The sequence below is a fragment of the Dromaius novaehollandiae genome, chromosome 3, assembly GCF_036370855.1.
Source record: "Dromaius novaehollandiae isolate bDroNov1 chromosome 3, bDroNov1.hap1, whole genome shotgun sequence".
NCBI classification, from domain to species: Eukaryota; Metazoa; Chordata; class Aves; order Casuariiformes; family Dromaiidae; genus Dromaius; species Dromaius novaehollandiae.
The window spans coordinates 119,185,022-119,210,052 of NC_088100.1; the positions used below are offsets into that span (position 1 = coordinate 119,185,022).

The 25,031-nt window shown below is 37.8% G+C and overlaps 1 protein-coding gene across 7 annotated transcripts in view; it reads left to right on the forward strand.

The window, feature by feature from the left end:
* ENAH (ENAH actin regulator) overlaps positions 1-25,031 on the forward strand; it is a 138,468-nt gene that overhangs the window by 108,043 nt on the left and 5,394 nt on the right. For 2 of the 7 annotated variants that reach the window (XM_064509949.1, XM_026094604.2), the window contains exons 5-13: positions 7,253-7,572; positions 8,778-9,578; positions 11,395-11,699; positions 11,966-12,099; positions 12,482-12,536; positions 12,674-12,722; positions 16,995-17,061; positions 19,050-19,112; positions 23,595-23,673. In XM_064509949.1, the coding sequence (XP_064366019.1) occupies positions 7,253-7,572; positions 8,778-9,578; positions 11,395-11,699; positions 11,966-12,099; positions 12,482-12,536; positions 12,674-12,722; positions 16,995-17,061; positions 19,050-19,112; positions 23,595-23,673 (1,873 nt within the window). The remainder of the gene's footprint in view (positions 1-7,252; positions 7,573-8,777; positions 9,579-11,394; positions 11,700-11,965; positions 12,100-12,481; positions 12,537-12,673; positions 12,723-16,994; positions 17,062-19,049; positions 19,113-23,594; positions 23,674-25,031) is intronic. The other 5 variants (XM_064509951.1, XM_064509950.1, XM_064509952.1 and 2 more) reach the window with 5 other exon arrangements.

The window sequence follows — 25,031 nt, forward strand, 5'->3', positions numbered from 1 at the left end:
TGAGCCTTGCTGCTCATGCACATTGAGATGCATCGATACAAAGGTGAATTTATATAGGAAGAATTGGATGTCACTGCAGATTTGGACAATAAAAATGGGATGCAAAATTATGTGTAGCTGAGGCCCTGTTTTAGACTTTTTTAAGGTGGAAAAATCTGTAAGCCAAATACTGGTGTTTCAGAGGACTAAATACTAGGGTATGGGAAAATCAGATTGCCAGTGGCATTGTTGCATACGATGGTGATCAACTTTAGGGGAAAGCTCCTTAAACTTAGGAAATGACTATCAGATAATGACCTCTAGATTTCCTTAGTGTTTTAAAATCAGGATACAAGCATACAACTAAAATGCCTTCTTAATTTTGCTTTAAGTGTAAAGTGTTCTTTGATACAAACTCTTAAAATACATAATTGAAACAGTCTCATCTCTCACTACTGTTTAAAGAACTAGAGGTCTATCACTGCTGAGAATCGGAAATGATTGTCAGTTCCAGGAACGTGAATATAAAGTCACTGCGTGAACATCCTGGCTTGGAGCAGGTGAACTTTGCAGTGTCCATGGCTGAACAGCAGATTTTCCGAGGGTCCATTTCTTGCTCATTTTAGCATTCTGAGTAGCCCTGGCCTGGGTTTCTCCTGAGCAGTACGCAGCACACTCGAGTAAAAGCTGCCCAGGCCACCTGGAGCTTGGAAAAACTGTACAACCACCACCCGATGCCTTAAAAGCCATAGCTAACCTGCTGAGAGTTTGTTTAGTGAGGGTATATAACAAGAGTTCAGCCTAGGTTAGGGAAAGTGACGTTTCCCTGAGAGAGGTTAGGAAGCTGGTCAGAGGTGGTGGGGAAGAGGCTAGAAAGTCCTAGCTGCTCGTGCCGAGGTAGGCTCTTGGCACAGCGCGGATGCGTTTCGTTTGTTTGTGAAGGCTCTCAGTGGAGGCTCACGCTGTTTGTGGTGGAAACTTGCAAGCTGTAGTGATGTGCTGTAGAGCATCTTTTTTCTTTGTAAATGAGTTGTGTGAAGCTTGGGGGTGAGGTGTGTTCGTTCCACAGTACATAAGCTTTAATGTGTAGACCTGAAGGTACGCATTCAATGGGTTCTCTTGGCTATACTGGAGAGTGAGCTCTGGGGGCGAATGCTGAATAAATATTCAATATTAAATATGGAAAAGCAAATTTAATGTTCAGTTTTTATTGTTCAGAGAAGGTCTTGCAAATTTGAATGGCTGCAGCAGAAATACCTTTTGCTTTTGCGGATTTATGCAAAGAAGATTAGAGGATTAAGCTATTAAAACTCAAACTAGTAGCTTAGTTCAAAATAATCAACATATTAAAGCACTCACTTCTTGATCTCTTTCTATGATTAGTTGTAACAATGATGAAACTGGCTTATCTGTATCTAGTTAGCATTGATGTTCATAGATTGTATGTAGCTATTTTTAGTTGCCAGGTAGCTGCTTTTCCATACACTACAAAAGGCTTCAGTTAGCAGCTGAGGTCGCTTATGCCTCTGGTGTTAGTGGCGTCTAGCTCAGCAAGGTCTTGTGTAGCCTGTTTGCAGCCAACTGCTTTATTTGCTGCAGTGACTCAGAGGTGGGAGGAAGAGAACAATCATGTGAGATGCATTCTAGTAGGCAGCGACTGGATTAGCTAATGGCACCTACCCCCATGTGCCTGGGCTTTCAGCGTTTCGGAATAAAACTCCAGACATTGCTGTCTCTTGTGTAGTGCTCTGTATATTGAGGCAGGGTTAGAGAAGCCAGCGCAGGAGCTCAGCGTCCTGAAAGCACAGGCACGCTGAGGCTCCAAGCCTGAGTACTACTGACGTCCTCATAGCGCTGTCATTGCAACGCAATTTAAATCAATAAATGTGTTTGAAGTTTAACAACCAGATCGCCAGTGTGTTTTGAGCAACTGCGTTGCTTTGATGAATCTAAGTTTTGGTCATTATTTATGGTTGGTATTGCATACTGTTTCTGAAATCTGACATAATAGCATTCTTCCTAGGTTTCTTGTTTATGTTGGGTTATAAAATTTACACTTTTAAAAACTAGACAAGCACAAAATAGAAGATGCATACATGGTTGAATATCTCTGTATGATCACATTGGGATTCTTAAGCAGATTGTCTTAGCACTAACTTTCGGAGTAGTTAAATACAGCATACAGTACTGCAATGTCTTAGTGATATACAGTCAACCTTGATTTTTGCCTTTTGGGTGTCATCCTTGTGCTGCTACTCCTCCCCCCACCCCCCTTTTTTTTGGTTTTACAACAGGTAATTGTGCAAGCAAGGAACTGTTCTTAAGAAAAAACAACAGTCTGGGGCGTAGACCTGGAAAACCCCCCTCAACAGAACTTATTTCATAATTTTTAATTCAACAACTTTTTAAATGCATCAAGCTATGTTTTGGGGGTCCCTCTTTCAATACATTAATCTTATTAATAATTTTTATTTGTTTTCCTTTTTTTTATTGTAGCTTTAAGCAGCCCAAACAGAGATAGTATTCCCGTTCATCTTCCTGAGCAATTTAATGGCCAGCTTTGATACCAAGAGTTATTCAGACAAGGAAAATTGGAATATGAAATTATTGTTGTGCTCATAAACTATCACTAACAGCTGTCAAATGTATTATCTGTATGCAGTTGACCTGTTCTCTCAGGCTAACAGTTACTTTAATCAGGTCTGCTCCTCAAGGTATTTTGCTTTCTGCAGACTTCGTCTTGGATCCTTGTTTTCTACAGTGAGCGTTAAAATTAAATACGTCAAAACAGAAAGTTTCTATTCACCTTTGAATGTCTGCCAGCTCAGTGCCTGTTGAATTTGGGTGTAATACAAAGATACTACTTTTGTCTGCACTGTTCTTGGAAATACCTCTGCTTTTAATGTCCCTGGCTTCACGATAAGAAACCCTTCAGGTTCACGGCTGAATTCTGTTATTCAGGTTGATATATGGTCTTCTCAGCACAGTTTATGATCTTTTTTAGGAAAAATTTTAATAGCTCAATCTCATGCCCAAGAGCAGAACAAGCCAGTGCTGGAATCTTGAAGATTGATGTGAATGTACAGAAAACAGTTGTGTGAGGAAACCGGGTGACCTGGCAGAACGGACAGCTATTTGCTTTCACAAATAGTTTCAACAGCAGATTTGTTAACTGTAGGTGCTTTTTTTTCCTCTTGGTGCCCTTGCAGCAGCAGCTCTGTTTTTTGACAGGAGGAGAATCACTTACCGCTCAGGCATACTTCCTCTGGTGGAAAGAGTGTTTCCACAAAGGGAGATGCGCTCAGTAACTCCTCTGGCGGACAGCCAAGACATTGACTTAAACGTGAGGAGTGCTCCCGGAAAAGTTGGCTCTCTGATAGAGCAGGCCCAGATGATCCCGATCAGTTATTCACCTCTAGGAGCAGAAGCCAAAACAACCTGTTTTTGTCAAAAATTCAGAGCTCAAGATATTGGATAATATTTATTTGGAACAGCTGCCTAGTTGCCATGTATGATGATATGTTAAATGTAGCAATGCTACTTACTAAAGGAATGATAGAAAGTGGTCTAAGTGTATGTGCATGAGGTATTGGCTCATTTTATATAAAATAAAAGCTGAGATAATAGCACTACTTATTTAATTTGTGCTTGCTGATATGATTCAGCACAAACCAAGAAGGTGGTGTATGTACCTGGGTAAATTAATGGCAATTCTCTTTTGCAGTTTTCATTTAGGAAATATTCTAAACATTTGCACCGTGCAGAATATGTATTTTTCAGCAGTGATGCAACAGTGTGAACTTACTCTGCTTGTTGCTTTTTTTTTTTTTTTTCCCCTCCCCCCTGTGATATTTCAAGAATGTAGTTACACTCCTGATTCTTATTTTCCCAAAAAACTGTAGCATTAATGCTGGTGGGGTCGAAGTTGCAAATTAGTGTTATAAATATGCTTCTCTGATCATCCTCTGACCATACAGCCTCATACCCCCTTAGCTGGACAGAAGTACAGGGGCAAGAAAAAAGGGAGTACTTTAAATAAATTTAAAAAGCTGTTAGAATACTTAATAAATAAATAAATAAAATTTAAACTAAAATACATCTAAAATTGAATTCTCCAAAGATACTTTTGTTATGAAGCTAATTAGGATCCAAACAAGTTTCCTGAGTGGGACGCGTGATAAAGCTGGTAGCTATTTTGAAATTCACGAGCTAATTCTTTGAATCTAAACCAAGGTGTAATTACGTGCATTGCGTATGACTGACATGCTGTTCAGTTTTATAGCACAGCCTCAACTATACAGTGTAAATTATCACTTAGTTTCTAATAATTCGCACTTTATTTAGAATCACTTTGCCTCAGTGTGATTAGTATTTCACTGCAGGATAGCGTTCTGGGACATTTGTAGTACTACTTTAACTTCATCTAAAGATGTGTCCTGGTAGCTAATTTATTAATAGGTTAAGTATTGTATTTAATAGTGAAATAGCTGGTCAGATTTGACCATTACTGCAGTAAAAATAACCTTTCCAAAGATTCTTTCTAGAAACAGAGGATAGAATACCTTTCTAGTCAAGAGGGTAGTTGGAATAACAGTATTTGATAATTTGTCAGGTAGTAAGAACCAGCTCTATTTTGCAATTGGAAGCACAATCAGAGTTATATACTTGACAGTTTCAGTTATGAAATCTAATAGTGATTTCTGTCATCTGGTCTACTCATTGCTAATAGTTCAGTTATCCAGTAACTATCAAATAGTTATTCATTGTAATATTTTAGTAAGTGATATGGTACTGTGCTTACTGTTAAAGTATAGACCATTCATTTTGTCTTGTCTTAAAGGCAGGAAAGAATTTTTCTTTAAACTGTGCTTTTGGCTGCATCCCAGGACCTATAAACTTAAATACAGTTTAGATGGTATGCAAACTATTATTTTTTATAAACTTTAGCACAGAATACAAGAACTTTTCCTGAAACTCAGAGTTTTCCAGGCTTCCAGCTTTTTCCAGACATGTTCTAAACTTGCCTTGTCCACACAAGTTTATACTTATAGGCACATCAGCTGTAATGTTTAGCTTGTACCAGCTAATAATCTTTACTGAGACAAAATTAGACAAATATGCTTACTAAGGCTGAAGAATTTTTATGCTTTGTTTTATGGTGCTCATGAAGTGTTTTAGAAGTAATCAAAGTCTTTACATTTCAGAAAATACTTAAATTGATATGTACATTGTCCTGACAAAGAAAGTTTTTAATTTATGTTATCAAATGATAAATATGGAGCTTTAGTAAAAACATTTTTATCCTGTTTTTTGCATAGTCAAAGTGAGTTCTTAATCTTTTTAACTACAACTGCTGCGCTTTTGAGCTGTAGTTCTTTTTTAGTTTACTAAACTCATCCTTGCTCATTGTGTTGTATTGAAGCAATGCGATTCCAATGCTCTTTTGACCTGTGCCACTTCTGTTTTTGTCTGAAAGGTTTATAAAAATTGTTAAAGCTACTGCAAAAATGTAGGTTTCTTTTCTTACTGCTTTGTTAAAAAGATGAGCACAAAGAACAAGCTTTTTATTTGTTTTACTGAATAATGGTATTGTCTTAATAAAGAGGGGAGGATTCAGAGAGATATAATGAGAATAATTTTAAGTTGTTAAGTTACTGTCAAGGGTGGTATTTTTTGTCCCATATATTTTACTATATGAGAACTTCATGTAATGTAGACAGGAAATGTTTGCAAGGTATTTTGCTGCCCTCTCTTGGTAGAGCATTTGTATCATCAGTCAAGTGCTCAATTTGTTCAAAGGTTTTTTGTACATTCAAAAAAAAAATCTGTATTCATTCCTTTATGTGCTGAAGAAATGGAAAATGAGAAGTAGGTTACAAAAATAAAATAAAATGTTAAATGCTGCCATTACATACAGGACCACTCAGTATTTATTTAATGATGAGAACTTTTTTTATTCAGGTTGTGTCTAGATGAAATTGGATATCTGGTATTTCTATCTCATTGACTTTTATTTGTATCTTAGTAGACAGCCAATACAGTTTGGTACTAGTTGTCAACTAAAGTGCTTTCTCCCTTCAGATCAAGGATAAGGATATGAACACTGGGGTACATTTTTTAAAGTGGGCTTCTTCTGTGTAATAAGTGTGATCATTCTGTGTCTTTATAGCTCTCTGAAAAGGAGAAGAGCAGGTCTCAGGAACATGCTCATAAATATTTGAGGGACTTGTCATCCTCAAACAAGCAGTTAGATTTAGAAAATACATCTTACATTTTAGCTTAAAAAAAAATCCTCTACTGGTTCCAAATAGGTATTTTTAAGTTAAAGGACTTTTTGATGGAATTTAGAGGCTAAAAATAAAGTACGTAACAAGTTACATTGCAGCCCTGATATTTTAGGGACTTCCACTCTAACTTTGCTAAATGATGTGTGTGAGAGCAGAAGCTGAGGGAAGACCTGATACAGTAGCAGAATTATTCTGCAGCTTCTGAGGGTGTTGGGTAACAATTTCAGCAGGGAAAAGTCCTTTTGATGAACGTAACTGGGAGGTAATTGCTTGCAGCAATTATCAAGTCTTATTCTGCATTTTTCAGTGTTTCTTAAGGTAAAACGTTGCTCTGAAAGAGAATAGACTTTAACAGTAACAGCGCATTAAAACTGGTGTTTTTATTTCTGCCAGTATTTGTTGAACATGAATAGGAGTGAACTAGCTGAAGTTCCATTCATTTCCAGGCTAGTTTTACGTAGCTGTAAGTATACATTTGGATGTTTCAGAAAAATTTGGATAAAGAATAGCTACCCAGTTTATCTGGAATACAAAATTTTTTTTTTATGACCATTTGTGATAATGCTAATTCACTGTTCTTGTATTCACTACTTCAAGTATAAAATACCATGCAAAGAGCAAATATAATTCCATATCCCACAGAAGATTACATCAGTTAGTGAATTATCATCAGCAGCTTTCTATTCTTACCTCTTGAAAGCTGTCTCTCAGAATGTTAAATTAGTTAAGAGGAAACTGGATATATGATTCTTTTTACTGTAAACATAATACACCTATTATCCCACTCCGAAAAGTAACATGTAGAAATAAGAATTTTATGTAGGTGCAAATGCTGTGCTTTTCTTCTCACTGGTGCAAAGATTTTTGATCAGTTTCTTTTCTTTCTTTCTTTCTTTCTTTCTTTTTTTCCTTCCCCTAACAGTTATTTGATATATTTTTGGTTCTCACTTTGCAGCTTAATCTTTCCCTTGTTTTCGTGATTGTAGACAGTTACAAGAGCAACAAAGGCAGAAGGAGCTGGAACGGGAGAGGCTGGATCGCGAACGAATGGAACGGGAGAGGCTGGAGAGAGAGAGACTAGAAAGGGAAAGACTTGAAAGAGAGCGCCTAGAACAGGAGCAGCTGGAGCGAGAACGGCAAGAAAGGGAACGGCAAGAACGCCTGGAAAGGGAGAGACAAGAAAAGGAGAGGCAGGATCGAGAGAGACTTGAACGACTTGAAAGGGATAGGCAAGAAAGAGAGCGGCAAGAACAGTTGGAAAGGGAACAATTGGAATGGGAAAGAGAGAGAAGGATTTCAAATGCTGGTAAGAATTTCAAAACTGAGTGTATTTGAGTACCAGATCCTGGTTTATGTGTTTGGGTGATGGGGTGGGATAGAAAAAGCATGGGCAGTGAGTATACTTGTGCAATAACAATCAGAATTTGAGTCTTCTGTTTGCTGGAATTACTTCCTCTTTTATGGCAAGAAGTCTAAGATCTTTGACTTTTCTGTCATAATTTTCCCTTAACTGTGAAAGAAAATATTTAAAATTATTTGCTTACTGTGCTGCTGTATCTTCTGCTTGCATGAAGATCGTGGAGCTTATTGGGCACCTCCAATATTGGTTGAAATGTGGTGATTTAAAATTTCTAAATACCTTCTCGTTGTTTTCTCTATTACACAAGATGCATTCTGTTTATGTAGCTTGGAAAAGAAAAAGAATTCAGTTTGAGAGCCTTTAAATGTAAAGAGTATATAGCTACATAAGGCAAATTCATAGCAAGAGGAATGCCTTTTGTATCAAGTCTTGCTTAATTGATGTTTGTAGTCACGTTTCAGTAAAATGTATTAAATGTATTTGTATATAAGGTGTTCCAAAGATAATCAAGAGCTTTCTCACTTTCATAATATAATGAAACGTTAGTCAAGCACTTCTTGTTTGTTCTTTAGCCAAGAACTCAATTCACAAAAGAAGTCAGCTTGTGGTAGAAGTTGAGGTATGCTATGTAAGATCAGTCACTTTAGAGAGAAGGATTTTGTTGATGGTTTTATTCCACATACTTTCCAGTTTGTGGTGGAGTTTTTTCTGGGGAAGAGAAAGTTGATATTTACTTGCTGCCTGTGTTATGATTTTTATTAGTAGAACTGAAACAAATGTTAAGATCACTACACTTGCTTGCAATTTGCAACCAAACAAGAAGATAAAAGCTGATAAAGGACTGATGATTAATCAACCCTATATCTAATCAATCTCATAGATGAGATTTGAAAAAAAAAAAAACTTATTCCAGAACACACTTGTAAATTCAAATGTTGGCACAAAAATAGTTGGTGAAATTAAAAGCAGCTGTTGATAATATGAAAAACTTTCCTAACAGTATTTTCACTTGTGCCTAATCCTCTGGTACTAACTGTAGTCTACATTTATACATTTTGTTTGAATGCTGGTTTTGTTGCTTCATTAGCTCCCTTTTTCTCTTTCTCCTTTTTTTATCCTGCCTTTGCTGCTGCTTTCCATCTTCTGTCCAGCTCCATCTTTCGACAACTCCCCGTATAGCACTCCACTTCCTGAGTACTCCAGTTGCCAGCCTCCTTCAGCACCTCCTCCATCATATGCAAAAGCAGTCTCAGCACCAATGGCAGAGGCCACACCGGAGTATGCTGTAGTGACTTCTGCACCACCGACTTCCACTCCCCCTACACCGCCTCTAAGGCACTCTGCATCACGTTTTGCTACATCTTTAGGCTCAGCTTTCCACCCTGTTCTTCCCCATTATGCTACAGTTCCTCGTCAGCTGAACAAAAGTTCTCGGCCCCCTTCTCCTGTGAACGCCCCAGCGACTTTGCCCCCAAATACAAAGCCTGTTGCCTGGTCTGCGCCCAGTTTTGCACCCCTTCCCCCATCTCCTCCAGTAATGATAAGCAGCCCACCAGGCAAAGCTACTGGTCCAAGACCTGTCCTCCCAGTGTCGGCTTCGAATCCAGTGCCCCAAATGCCCACGTCTCCTACTGCTCCAAATGGGCTTCCTGAAAGCGTGACTCATCCAGCTCCTTCGCCTTCTACCTCAGGTCCAACTCTGCCTCCGCCACCCCCTCCTCCCCCACTGCCTTCCTTTCCGCCTCTTTCACTCTCTGGACCTCAAGCTTCTCCTTCTCCAAACTCCCCTAATGCCTCGACTCCCTCATCCAAGCCTAGTGTTCTCCCTTCTCCCTCTGCAGCTACCCCTGCCTCTGTTGAGAACTCTCTAAACTCTGTGCTGGGAGACTCCTCTGCTTCTGAGCCAGTCTTGCAGGCAGCCTCTCAGCCGATTGAACCTACGACCCAGCAGGGTAAGGCTTTCTGTTATTGCTACTAATTCACTAATCAGGAATGCAGTCAAAACCAATTTGTATCAAACTCCTTAACTGCCCCTGAAGAATTAATAAAATGCTTCAAAAGTTGCAGTGATCTTAATACCACAATGAAATACAGTTTGGAAACTATGGTAAGGGAAACTTAAAGCTCCCCGGAGAAGAGTTGGTTTTCATGGTGATCCATCATAAGTAAAATTCTAGTTTATTAAGTTTTCAATTGTCAAGAACAGGTCTTGTCAAATATGTGCTCGATAAATCTTGCACTGTTAATTTATTTGGAACATTGTGTTAGTAGGCAGCATCAATGGTTTCCTGATGGCAGCAGAAGTGGAAGAACATATATGCAGCTTTGGACGTGTGAATGACCTTAGTGAGGAATAACCTGAATGACTTTGATACTCATGAATGTAGTTTAGAAGCTTAGAAAGCAGTATGTCACTACTACAGCATTCCTTTCTGCCTAGTGCTTATATTTCAATGTATGGATATATGCACACACATTTAAGACCGGGTCTTCCTGTGGTATTCTACCAGTTAAATTAAGAATATTTTAGAAAAAAGTTTGGTTAAACAGATGCCAATCCTAATGGACAGTCTACCAATATTATATAAATGTATTTTACATGTATGTAAATATCTTTGCTAATCTGAATCATCTGTTTTATATTGATTTAATAGATTTAGCTCTTTGTGCATAAGCGTGAACTAGCTCTGCTAAGGGTATGGGCTTGCAAAGGGTTAGCAGCGGATAAGGCAGAATATGAATCCCAGTGCACAAGCCATGCAGAGGAGATCTTGTGTATACACTCTTACGGTGCATTGAGGTGTGAGCTGCTCTGAGGGGAAGTAGGGTGAGGGACCTCATTTCTATTATGGAATAGGAGTATGCACATGGATGCTGAGTGACCACAAGAGAGTCTACACAGTGGCATTAGCGTAGTAGAAAACCAGGAAGACTTTTATGTGAAGTCCAGATCTTTAGAGATAGCTTAAGGTGGTTTCTCACCACTTTTAGAAGCTTAAGGCTGTTCTGTACTCGCAGGTGGGTGGGGGAAGGATATGTGGGAATGTTTTTTAGTCGTGATTTCTTAAACTGTTGCTATCATAGAAACACTTCTAAGCTGCAATAATCGGAATACTCTTTTTTCAAAAAATCCTTTATATTGCATGTTAACGTGAACTTAAAGGAATCATAAATCAAAGGCTGGAAGAGCTTGTCCCCATTAGTTTAAATATGTCAGTTTTCTAACTCACTAATTAATGTTTGTATTTGATTATTAAAATCGATTCCTGAAATGTTTCCAGATTTTTTTTTTTTTTTTAATACAAGCTTAGAAATTGGTGTTGGAACTCAAACATTTCAAGGATTCAGATGTTTGGCTGTTGTTTTAAATGCTTGTTTTACAAGAAGTCTCTTTTGTTCAGCAAAGTTTTGACTAATAGTTTTTTCCTGTGCACTGTGATACTCGTACTTTACATGACTCTTTCTAAAAGCCTTCCCTGTTTCTCTGCGTAACATTTGTCTTGGTTGCAGCGCAGAACCTGACGGGAGGGTTATTGTATTCAAATATCTCTGCAATTGTCTGGTCTTTCATAGCATGTGGTGTAATGCTTTTAGTAAGAATGTTCTCCCCTGCTGAAAACTGCAGTGTGTTCTTGCCTATACAAAGGCAAAAGTTAATACTAGTAAACTTCTCATACAGTGAAGAAATGAGCCAGTATTTAAATGGAAATAATGAGATGTTTCTATTCTAAATCATTAATATAGTCTGTTTTTTCTCTTTGACATTAGGTGTTGTCCAAGGACCACCTGCACCTCCTCCCCCACCCCCACTGCCCCCTGGCCCAGCTCAGTCTTCAGTAGCAGTCCCACCTCCTCCTGGCCCGCCACCACCACCTCCACTTCCACCCTCAGGGCCGCCGCCGCCACCACCACCTCCTCCACTTCCTAGCCAAGTTCCTCCCGTTCCTCTTCCACCTCCTGCCCCACCCCTCCCTGCTTCTGGATTTTCAGTGGGATTTATGTCTGAAGAAAATCGCCCTTTAACTGGACTAGCTGCTGCACTTGCTGGAGCCAAACTTAGGAAGGTGTCACGGGTAAATGCAACTGTTTTTTTCCTTTTTGATTCATATCTATAAATTCTGTGCCCCTGAACTGGTTGTAGTTTTTTATTTAAGATAAATAGCAGTATAAAAGACATTTTGCATAGACTTAATTCATTATTAAAGCATTATACTATATGTACTACTAGCCCACCACATTCTTACACAGTTTGTTTTTTTTCCTAGTATGTGAACTTAGTTTCTTTGATTGAGTCAGTTATAAATTTATTTGCATGTATACTGTTGTGTATATTACAAAGGGTGAAGACTCCTCCAGTTCAAGTGGAGGAGGAAGCTCTGCTTCATCTAAAACAGACGGTGGCCGTGGAAATGGGCCGCTTCCCTTGGGAGGCAGTGGATTAATGGAAGAAATGAGTGCCCTGCTGGCCAGGAGGTAAGTGGCTGTTTCTGGTTACAACCAGCATGGTTGTAATAGAGGTATGGTTTTTGGCATCTGTTTGCAGGTGGCTAAAGATGAGCTAAACATCTGCGTGCTCATATTGTTGCTTTGGGAAGTTGATAATGTTTTGTCAATAGCCATTTTCACTGAAGTATAATTGAGTACTTTTGTACAAGGCTTTGTGCAGCAGTGGAGGATGCACTGGGGGCTTTGTCCTTGGAAGTGTATTTTAACACTAATTTTTTTCTTATGCTAACACTTTTTTATACTAATTTTCTATTATCTAGATATTGAACTGAGTATATCTTTAATTACACTGAACAACAGGTTTCCATCTTAAGGACATGATCTTGGTAACTTTTTTCTCTGCTTATAGGAGAAGAATTGCTGAAAAGGGATCAACAGAACCAGAGCAGAAAGAAGATAAAACTGTGAGTCGACATATTATCTGTTTCAAATTATTCAATAGTAGCTCATGCAAATGATTCTAATGGTGCAAATGATATGTTATTGTGTTCTTTTTTTTTCTCTCTGTCTCCCCTATTCTCCCTTCCTCCCTTTTAATCAGGAAGAATCAGAGTCCTCAACTTCTAAGGTTTCTTCAACAAGCACACCTGGTAAGTAGCATAGATTTGTGAACTGTGTGACTCTGTAAATCCCTTTGTATTAATGCTGAAATCTGATGATGAATCTGTCAGCTGTGCTGAATTTTGGAATTTGGCTCTTATCTCATTATTACAACCTGACTTTTTGCTTTCAAATGGTCCTTGGCTCAGAAGTGTCTCAGAAGAAAGCAGATAGAAGAACTCCCACTAGAATACTAGTATAGTATTGGTATAGTAATAGTATAGGGGCCTCCTGTGTTGAACCTGTGGTGCTAATGCACAGAAAGTGATTGGCAGGGAATGTGAAAGCAAGTTGTCTTTCAGTCATTACAGGACAAGAGTTGGGACAGTAGTTTGCTTTCCTTCAGGGCTGGCATACAAGGCTATCAGTAAAGTAAAATACAAGGCATTCAGTAAAGTTTGCTCAAATACAAGCATCTGTTCCCATTTTTAAGTATATGGAGCAGAAATTCTTCAAGCATAGTTCTTCTGCTGATACATGACTGTAACAGACATTCCTTTGCAGTTGATAAGGAAAGCTTACATATCGCCAACTCTGTAGCTGGTGAAGATGTATTGTCAGTGTGTATTTTCATACAGTAAATGTTTGTATTACGAGGACTGGAGTGAGAGACTTTTTTCCTCATCTTTAGTAGTGCCTTCCTGACAGCCTTAGCTTCCTGGGCTACCTCACCCTATATGCATATTTTTGTATGAGGTTGAGGATGTGCCATGTAATCTGCAGTCCACAGGCTGCTGAATGAAAAGGAAAGGTAGGAACTAAATGTGTCTTGATGGAAATAATGGAAAAACTGCTACCATTGAGAAACAGTAGGTAGTGTAAAGAAATTAGACTGCAAGGCAATGAATGGCTTTAAAAAGATGGAAAACGGTTTGCATTGTTTTCTGAGTTTGCTTAGTTTCATAACCACAGAGATGATCACCTTGAGGAAATGACTCCTTTTGGAATACTTGTCCTGATAATGTAGGCCAAAAATGGGAAATCAGGAACAATCAAAGTGAAATGGTTCCTTTAATTGGTCGTCATGATAAGAAGCCTCTTTGAACTTTTTCTGATGTCAAGTTCACCCAGCGATTGACTGTCTCCTAACAGAGGAGAGCTTATAGTTTGTTTCTTGTTGATGTAAAATGCTATAGTAATGCTCTGCAGCATCACTGGAGCATGTCTTAAGATGTTTAAGAGGAATATTTGACATATTTTCACCTGGCCTGTGCTGAAATGTGAAGAATCCTTGCAGCAATGTAATACAGCATGTATGATAAGCAGGTGGTCTTTTTCTGAAGCACCGTGCTATTATATTAGGGATCTACAAGAAACTGTCACTGTGAAGAGAATAATAATACCAGACACATGTGAAATGCAGAAACTTTCAATGAGATACTCAGATGTAAGAATCCTGAATTTTTAGAGAGAAACGAATCTGCCTATTAGAATGATAGATATATTGTTGCTATCATAAACCTGAATGTGAGGACATTATCATCTGTCTGCCCCCATTCCCTTGTCATGCTACCAACATAGATTTCTCTTTGGAGAGGAGCCTTTGGAAAAGGGGTTGAGCAGCGGAGTTGGGGATGGATGAAGGGAAGAAAATGTCATAGTGGCAAACTTGATGGTGTTACAAGTTACCTTTTGGAGGAACCAGTTGTCTGAGGTGATGACAGGCCAGGAATGGAAAAACCTAGCCAGGTTGCTGTCAAAGTAGGAATTTAATAAGAGGTAATACATATAAAGAAGAAAAGTGTTCTTTCCATTTGACTTTCTAGAGACTTGGTAAGTCGTGACCAGTCCATTTTGACCAGTGCTTCTTGAGTGAGGAAGAGTGGAATTGTTAGGATTCAGACAGTGAATCTGATGTATAAAAACACTGAAATGAAGATGCATCCTTTCTCAGCCCTGTTTTATATATTCGTAGAGTGGCATTCTCTTTTGAATTCTCTGTCTTGGAATGAGAAGTGATTAGCTGCAAACTACACTGTTTTTTCAGAGACTGTTGCATAGGATTATTTCTGTGGTTAGGCTTCTGGTGGTTGGTTGTGTCAAAAGTATGTTGAGCAGTCTGGATGGTGGATCAGTCATGACAGCACTTCCAGTGTTATGAGCACAATTTTGGCAACGAAAAGAACACACCTTATAAACAGTAAATTTCCTTATTTGCCTAATTGTTTTATTTCAATCAGGCTGCTAAAATATTGAACAGCTACTTTTTGTTCAGTTACAGTGTACTATGCTTAGTCCAATTTGTGTAATTAAGGCTAATTCTCATTAGTAATATCATTAAAATTGTTTTATGCAAAACTTGCTAGCGTGTACCTCTACTTTGGCGTTGCACTTACCCTTCCTATGTGCTATTATGGTGAGTCATCAGTGTTCCAAGTTCTTTGCCAGAAGGAGTATGATGTTGATGGGGGGACATTTCTTCCTTCTTAGAGTCTGCTTAGGCTTATTTTTATGTATTTTAACTCTGTTAAGGGGCTGCACTCTTTTCCTGCCCTGTTGGCTTACAGGGAGAGTTGCACCATGATTACTTAAGACTTAATAGTCCTTCTCTGTATAATGTATATTCCTTTTAGGGAAAGAAATATGCAATTGTATAAAGTTAAGTAGAATATAAGTTAAAATATGCTGGGAAATACTATAATCAAAGGAAGCCCAAAACCATAGGATAGGCAACAGACACCTAACTCTTGCATGATTTTGCTGTTTCAGCTGGGTAATAGTGATGGGATCCTTGAGTAAGTTGCAGCGATAGCAATAATTTCTTAAATAATTTTGCAGATACAGCTAATATCATGCTAAAAAACCTCCAAGGCTGGAAAAGTTCTGAAGCCTGGTGTAGCTAATTATTGTAATAAAGCCTGAGACCTGTTACTAGCACTGACAACATGAAATTGGTTGGGTCATAGGCCACGGTAATAAACTTCTGGAATTCACAGGTTCATCCCAGTATCTTGCGGCATGTCAGAGAACTTCCTGGTTACTGTGAGGTTCTGAAAGGCCATTTCTGCCTCTCAGCTTACCCAGCTTAGAGTTGGGCAATAAAAAGAGAACAAAACCGAAAAATAGAAATAGAGGCAAACAGGATCAGTCATAAATAAAGTAAGTCCTTGGAGGAAAAGTGAGTAACAACAACAATTTGCAGTATAAAAAGAATGTTTTAACTTGTGCAGGTTGTAAGGCATGAAAATCTGATCCATAAGGAATGAAACCTTTGTGGCAATAGGTATGTCATCAGGAAGGGCTAGGTGAGATCACAAGAGGAAAAAAAATTCATTCACCATGCAAGAACACAAAATGAACAGTCCTTAGCTGAATTGTTTGCCCAATTTTGGCAATGATTTATGTCTGCCGTTAGCTGACAGACAAAGGTGCACAGTAAAGCTAGCTTTCACACATGACCTTAGATTCCTGTAGTAAACTTAAGATTCGGAGTTAGAGCTGCTTGGAGGAGATTCTAAGCAGAACTGAAAACATGTTCCACAATGGAAAGTGGGGCATGAGCGTTGTATAAAGGTAGGTTTGGATTTATTTTAAAACTTGAATACAAATTAAACTTATCTGTATAAACTAGGCCCCAAAGTTGCCTTCTACAGTGCTTAACCTTCAGATTATAAGCTAACTAAGCAGGAGAAGAGGCGTATGGTAAAATTTTGTCTAGTATCACGCTGTAGTAAGTAAACTAGAATCTCTTTTGGATCCAAGTGCTATTTATCTTTAGTCCTCAGTCTGTATTGTTTTGAAAGGGGAAGTGATATATGGCAGCTTTAGAAGCATCCTTTTTGGGACAGGACTTTGGAAAATAAGTGTTTTGTTGCTGAAAAATATTTTAGTTGCGTGAAGTCATGTCATCCCTACTGCTGCTTCATGGAAATTGACATCAAATTATTTTTACATAATTTTTTAGCTGCTTAAAAACATACCCCCTACTACTTGAAGTTGACTTTCTGGTTATAGTTTCAGAATTCTGTAGTTCACAACTGAAGGAATAAAATACATAAAGTACAGGCAGACCTTTTCCCGCCTAGTTTAAGATCTGAATGGCACTTATGAAAACCTGAGACTTTCAGATGCTATCACAACATAAATGATAGCATGACTAAAAATAAGATGAATACTACAAGAGGTGGTCTACTGTGAAAGAGCCTAATGCAAGGTAGTGGAAAAAATAGCTGACTTAAGTTCCCAGGTACTTGAAGTTTCCTCACATAATTATACAATGAATAGAAAAGGACAGCTTTTAATCCTTTTGTTATGTTTGACAGAACTAACGAGAAAGCCTTGGGAAAGAACAAATACAGTGAATGGAAGCAAGTCACCTGTTATCTCCAGGTACTCCCTTTGGTACTATTAGCTCTTTTCCAAATGTTTGCTGCTGTTGCCTACACTGCTAATGATACTGGCCTAAAATAGCAAAATTATCTAAACAGTTGTAAAAGCAAAATTTTAACTTTATGGTTTTAAAGTGCTGTTGTAAAACTGTTTTGGCAGATTTTATTAAGAATGATTTTTTTTGTTTTTGAAGAGGACTAATAAATGAAATTTTGATACTAAAAGTGCAAAGCGAAAAGATTCATTAACGACTGTTGGTGTATAACTTAAATAATTGTTGTGTATTTTTGGCTACAGCAGTATTTAATTCTCTCAATGTGTATTTCTTTAAATTTAGAAGTCTCTTTTCCTGTGTATTACTATGCCAATTGTATACGTAGATATTTAAGCCATCTTGGTGAAACCTGATTGTGTGACCAGAATTCCAACTAATCCAAAGAAGTCCATCCTAAAGAAGTGTAGAAATACTACAGCAAAGATTGGTTAGTGCAGTGAAGGATGTGTACCTTGCCAGCCAGAATTTCATTAAATAATACAAAGGAGTGGAATGGCTGCTTTATCAATTTTTTTCATTTTGAGATATATTAAATTACCATTTATATTAAGGACAAGGCTTGTAGTTCATTTTAGAATTCCTGTATATTCTGTGTACAGAGTTTAAGGGATTCTGACCTGTGATAATCTGAAAAAGTTATCTGAATTTCTTTAAAGACAAAAAAAAATCATTTAAATTTGAGAATATTTCTGTTTGAAGTAGTTGAATTTTCATTAAAATTCTGGCATTTTGGAAACAGCTATGTGAGGTTTGATTAGAGAAGAAAATAACCATTCTGCAAGTGGCATTACTTGTGGTTGAGCTTGTTGTTGAGGTCTTTCACTCTTAAAATGTAGCACAGAACACCATCAGCCTATTGATATCCTTGTCTTACTTTCAAAAATAACCAGGTCAATAGCTTAAAATTTCTCTAGCTTGGATTCTGACTGCTTTTTTTCTTTTTTTTTTTTTTTTCCTCCCTTCTCTCTATCAAAAACCTAGTGACATTGGTGGTCATATCCTCTCTGTCATATTGTCAGTGTCGCAAAGTTTTTAGGAAAATACTGCTTTACTAGTTTTGACTTGATTTCTTTTTTTCTCCTTTTTTCCCCTCTTATCCCCTTCCCCTCCTTCTCTGTCTCCTCCTCCAAGTAAATCTTATAAGCTTTAACAGAGGTCTCTTATTTTCAAGCAGGTCAAGGTATACGTGGTATTGAAGAGAAACTTGTCACAGAAATAATTTATACAGGGAATCCTAAAGTCAGCTTCAGATTTTATATTCACTGAACTGGCCCTTTGGATATAGATCTCCTGTGTAGAAGCAATTGAAGGAAAAGTGAAGGGATACATAATGGGCAGCTTTCACTGTCAGATTCCTTTGTGGAGTCTAGGTTGTCCTTAAGTCTTGGTTCTGCCTGTCTCTGCACCCGTAATTCCTCTTAAACATATTTCACTGATACTCTTTCAGCTGGTTAAATTCAGAGGTTACTGAGGTGTGTTTAAAAAAGGTTTTCTAAAAAGTACAGACATTGAGATTTGCTCGTTGTTCATCAGTCAAGGGAGATCTTTCATCTGCTAAGCCTAGAGAACCTGCCTGACCTGTGCAGAGAGGATATGAGTCACTTACGGGAATTAAACAAAGCATGCTTTAAAAAAGCACGTAGGCAAGTAAGCAAAACTCTCTTTAGAGCTTCCAAACAAGGACACAATAAAGGATATGTTGTTCAGAATGAATGTTCAAAAAATATTTTAAAATAACTACAGTCCTATTTAAAAGATCTTTCTCTTACAGCATAGACTTTAAAATACTTGAGCTCCTTGCTTTTAGTGTTTCCTGATACGTTCACAATAGAATTCTCGGAACATTAGTGAAACTATATATTTAAGGTTCTAAAATTGAATATAATTAAGCTCTGTTGTAGCTTGTTAAGGTAGTGTTTCCTCCCCTTCATAGACGGGAATCTCCATGGAAAAATCTGATTGTTTCTGAAAACAGGTTCTATGATTCATTGAACAGGTATCATCCTGTTGGAATTTGAGACTTTGTAATAACCATTTTTACCAGTTCAGGGTTGGACTTTTTCTACATGGATTAGTAATCACCACATGCAGATGATCAGGTTCCTCTTAACATTTTATTTGTCTAGTTGAGCCTGTTTTTGGAATGGTTAAGAGCATATGGTTCCACTGGCAAGCTGAGATAGTTTAAGAACCAGCTTTGAATTGATACTAAATACTTGATTTTTGATAATCACCACCTGCAAAGGCACAAACTCCACTTGGATCTGGCAAGATTTACTGAACCATCTACAGTGTCTTGAGAAGCAGTCCTTCAAAGGTGTAAATTTAGACAGACAGGAATAGCAATTATCTGTCCAGCTGAGTTTTCACTTTTGCCACAAGATAACAACTAGATTTTTGCCCGACTTAAACATGCAAATGTTGGACAAATTTGTAAGTTGTTGTTGTTGTTGGACAAATTTGCAAATTTAGGATTAACACTGTATTTTAAGCTGCAGGTTTCAGTTTCACTCTGTAGCAGTAGTCATAAAATACTGACATTCAAAGCCTTCAGGTTTTGAAAGGGCTTTCAAATTCCAGCTTTGTTTTTCATCAAAGCACTCACTGTGGTGACTACTTATTCTTTTGTATAAAAAGTTTCCCTGTTAGCTACTTATCTTGGGTGGTGTATTTTGCATGTGGGCACGAATAAGATCTTTATACTGCATGTTTGATTTAAGCTGTGTATGGGAGTATCAACGTTGCCTCACTGTCCTAGTAGGCAATGCTATGAAAAACCACATGGGAGAGCTCTGTAGCCATCTCGGGACCTAATGGCTGGGTTGTTTTACTGGCTGTTTTTAGATAGCTGATCTCTTTAATGACAACTGCAGTCACCTTTAATCTTTTTTCTGAGCAAACTGAAAAAGGGAAAAAGGACAATTTAGGAGGGGAGAAAGCTAGATTTGACTGAGATAAGACATTGCCCAGGCTGCAGATTATGGTCTTTTGGATTTGGCTGAAAGAGGCATTTCTTGCAAGACATTTCTGAAAGAAAAAATTGAATACATTCTTAAGACCAAGTGGTAGAGTTTATAAAGAAGCTTTCCTGTTGAACTTTGACAGATAATTATACTGGTGGAGAATTTAGCATATGATTGGCAGTGCTATCTTCTTATTTTAAAGATCTGAAACAAAAGAAACAAGAAGTAACCTATTTGTAGGGATCAGTTCTTTAAAGTGTAAGTTCTTTTATTAAGACATTTAAGTATATACTTCTTCCATTACAGCATATAGCTGGTTCCTCTTATAACTTGTCAGGAATCACGTTTGGGAGATCGATCCCTTTTTTCAGTCACATTGGGTAAATGCCATAATGCCATAGCATATGGCACCAAAGTGATAGCTAATGGAAGTGATCAGAATGAAACTCTATATGGAGACTGGAAAAACTCTTGCTGCTTTGCTTGGAAAGTCGTCAGTGTTTATACTTTGAACTGCAAATAGCAATTTTAATATCAGATATTTGATGAAGCAGTAATTGCTGAAGATCACAGCTTGGTACATTTTTGAGCAAAGATTTCTTTCATAAGGAACTTAGTACTAGAATTTAGTAGATCAGTATCTAAAGGTTTTTATAGAGGGTCCCAAATTGTGGTTCGTCTTCATAGCATTAGCTCATACTATAATTCTTCTGTGGGTTACAAAGGGAACTCTATTTTCCAGCTGCTTCCACTATGAAGTTATTCAATATTTTATGTTCTGTCTTAAAATCAATGGATCATATATTTCATTTCAGTGTGTTTCAGGTCAAATAATGTTTGTAATGTCACTTTCAGAACCTGTATTTAGATTGTCTAAATGGCTGTAGCAGTACAGTCCTTCCGATCGCAAGCGAATAACAGAGCTGCTGGAATGCAGGACGTTCCTGCACCTGTTTGCTTTGATGCAAAGTCCAGCAGCAAAGGCACAATTGGACATTCCTGTCGGCTGACTGTGTTGCGTGTTTAACTGCTGGCAGTTTTTCCTAAATTTCTGCCACTAGACTTGACAGAATTAACTTGTCTGTGCCCAGAAGTAATTGTGAAATATTAAAAAGAATGGCTTCTACCACCTACGCTGGAGTTCTGGCCTTTTAAAAAAGAGGAATGGATTCAGGCGTACCAATTTAAAATGTTTTGTCACCAGATCACTCAGTAGCTATAAACGTGTGCTAGAATGCTGCCAGGCTTTCAAGTGAGACGAACATGGCCTGCACAGGTTGGGTGGAAAAGAAAATATGCAACACCTGTGTCCCATTCTGTTTCTTAACATTTTTCACACTGAGAAATAGGTAGAAGTATCTGCCTGAGAGTCCAAACCTAAGGAAGTTTTTGTAGTATCAAAAAGACAGTTTAATGTGCATCTGCTTTCCTGCTGAGAGTCACATTTCAGGTATTTTTCCCCCTCAGTTAGCAAATAAATAGTTCTGTCAATTTATAAACCCTTCAGGACAATCAAGTATGAGGCTCATTCAGCTAGTCCTGAACAAATAGTGTAATCAGACAAATCTTAATTTTTTCATGGATGAACTGCTGTCTTGTAAGGAAAGATGGATTAAATCTGAAGATAGTGGGGGTTTTATTTTTTTTAAGGGAGGGATCATTATTCTTGTGAGTGAAAACACAGCTTGTGTTTGCTAAATTGAAAATATTTAAATAAATGGAAAAATTCAAGTGATAGACCTACACATGTCCCTCATATGTTCGTCTTTTTTCAGAATAAAGACAGCTTTATGATACATATTCCAGAGAACCTAAACTGCAGAGTTGTGCCTTTGCTGCTGGTTTACCTTTTCCCTGTTCCTGGTCGCATCCCATCTTAATAAGTAAAACTGCACACTTTAAGGTTTAAAAACAAAAAATCTAGAAAAAATGCATTTTCCCCTATGTCAGAATTATTGTGGTATGTTAACCTTACGGAAGGGTAGGGTAGCAGTAGAATAAACTGGGTCCTACTTCTTTGTTTGTGCATGTGGCATCACTGAACAAAAAGCTTGGCCAAAATTTCGTTTCTCACTTAGAAATTCTTATGTAAGAGGAATTCAGCTTGAAATTAACCATTGGCAATTTTATAAACAATTTTTTGTTGTTTTAATGTTTTGTTGAAACATCGAGAGAGAATGTTAGGCAAGATAGGAAAAGTAATTAAGAACACTGTGGATATTTGAACGATGGTGGATAAGTGTAAAGATTTAGAACCAGGCAATCAGACAAATCCTTATGAGTGTCAGCCTCCTCTTAGAGCCCTTTGAAATGATACTATGTATTTGAAGGCCTCTGTGAACCAACTTTATTTCAGGGCCTGCAGAGCTTGCCGTAAGAGGTATGTTGTTACCTGGCAATTATCTTCAAGACTCAAATGTGCATGGAGTTTTGTAAGTTAGATGTGTAACTAACATAGGTGCCACATAACTGGCATGGACGCTATCAAGAGTTTCATCCTCCAAAATATTTTTCATATAACTTACTATCCCCTTTTACTCTTTGCGCCACACCACCCATCCTTCCCTGCTTTAGAGAACCATTTTTGCTGCCTTCTTAGTGTTCAGCTTCTCTCTGTGCTTGTAGCTGTGCATATGTAAGGCCCTGTGGAAGTGTAGTAAGTATATGAGACAGAGTTCTGCATTAAATAAATGGCAAAGGTCAGAAAAGGGAAAGGAGAAGGTTGAAAACCTGCTTATTCTGGGAAGTTTTTAAGAAATACAGGACAATCTGTTTGTAAGCACATCTTAGGTGTCTTAGAGTATTGCATAACCAAAACATTGGACACCATGTAGTCCAAAACATTAGAACTTCCACTCAAGTGTTATATGTATATACATATATATATATAAAATATATATCTTGCTATTGTTACAATATTTATGCTTTCAGTAGCTTTAGGAAACAATTCATGCAATAATTTGCATTGGAAGGGACCGGAGGTGGGGAGGCGGTCTATTCCAACCTCCTGCTCAAGGCAGGAATTAAAGAATGTTACTTAATCTTGTTCTGTCAAATTTTGAAAATCTCCCAGGATGATTCTTCAGCATTCTTTTTAGTTGCAGGATGAGTGTATTGTAGTCATTAGTCAGAGGGAGTGCTTCTTTGAGAGAACCTCTTTTAAAATGAACAAGTAGTTTAAGAGGGAATATATTTGACATTCAGAGGAGTTTAGTTTTCTGTGAACTTTATGAAAAATATTAGAAACCACTGAGTGAAATATGTCTGCTACTTGAATAGTTCCTGTTTTGAACTAATAACTCATGGTAATTAATATTTTCAGTGTGTGGAAAATGTTCTTGGTTGTTGGTTTCCATTCTGTGTGGTATTTTGGGTCTGACTGATTTTTTTCAAATTTTTTATTATCATTCTGATTCTTTAATACAGTTTTGATGAATATTAGCAAGTTTGGAGAAGTCTGTGTATACTGTAATAACAAGTGACCAGTAATTCATTGATTTGTTTTTGTACCGCAGACCAAAATCTACACCAACGGGGCAACCCAGTGCCAACGGAGTACAGTCAGAAGGTCTAGATTATGACAGATTGAAGCAGGTATGTATATAATACTTTGAATAGAAAACCTGGGCATTAGGACCTGTAGCTGTCTAATACCAGTTTTGAACTGTTTTATTAACTCGTTCTAAATTTAGATATTATTTACTAGTTATTAGCAATTTTTCCTCAAAGTTATTTCAATATTCCTAGGAGCTATAACTGTGTATCTGCTTACACAGCCCTATTACTTTCTCCCAGATGCTTGTTCCTGCTTTTGTATTACACAACACGCAAAAGATGGTACCATGAATGGACTTGGGAAATTATTTTTGTTTGGAAAGCCTTTCCTTCTCCTGTCTCCCAAAACAAACAAATATCCAGCAGAACAGTTGCAGCAGAATAAGAATCACTATTTTTTTTATATCAGACTTGGACACTTGTGGTCATGAGTGTGGTGGCAAAACAGCATCCAGTGATGCCACATTTTCTGGAGGTGCACTGGCTATCAGTAGAGGAGAGACTTGTGTGAAGTAAGAAGCCTTCTTCTGTTAGAGCAGAAAAAAATGTTACAGGATGCTTCGGAACATTTTTTTAATAACGATTATGGATACATGACTAGCAGCTGGCAAGTGTGCCATAATCTGTGTGCCAACAGGCTCAGGAACAGATCTCCTATCACTTGTATCAAGGCAGGAGATTTCAATTAACAGCATCACTGATATTTAGGGACCTGACCTTCCTTGCTAAAAGGGAAGGAGCTCCTCCTCAGCAAATGGATATAATTCATTGCTCTCTCCCAGGCTACTAAAAAGTCTGCCTTTGGTGAGGCTATAATAGGATCTTGATGCTGAGTCTAGGTGATTTTAGTTTCTCAAGGTGTGCTTTTGAGAGTAGTTGATACCTGGGACATTGAGATGATGTTGATCCCAGGACGTTTGTGTAAGGTGTTTTTATGTTCTCCATCTCAGATAATACTGCTGTATATTTTTGCTTCCTATCATGCTTTGTACTGCCTCTACTAATATTTAGGGTGCTCAGGAAATGAGAGGGAAACTTACACCAAGAAAGTGTTATGGCCAAAAGCAATACTGATATCACTAATGCTTGTTGTGTTTTGTCTCATTACAATAACTGTTTCTGATGGCTTACTACGTATATTCTTTCTGGGTCAGAAAAACTATTCCCGATTATTGCACAAGTTACTGCCCTGACAATTTTTGAATGCTCTGTAAAGTAATGCAATTTTCTATTTTCCAGTCTCTGTTCCTTTCAGAGGGGGGGGAAGAAACCTGCACACACTCGGTGCATTCTTTGATTTTTGTGCTGTTACGCAGAAAGATATATTTGACTTCTACATACTGTTTTGGGGGTTCATTTGGCCATTTCAATGTCCCAGTTGCTTTATTGCAGAGAAT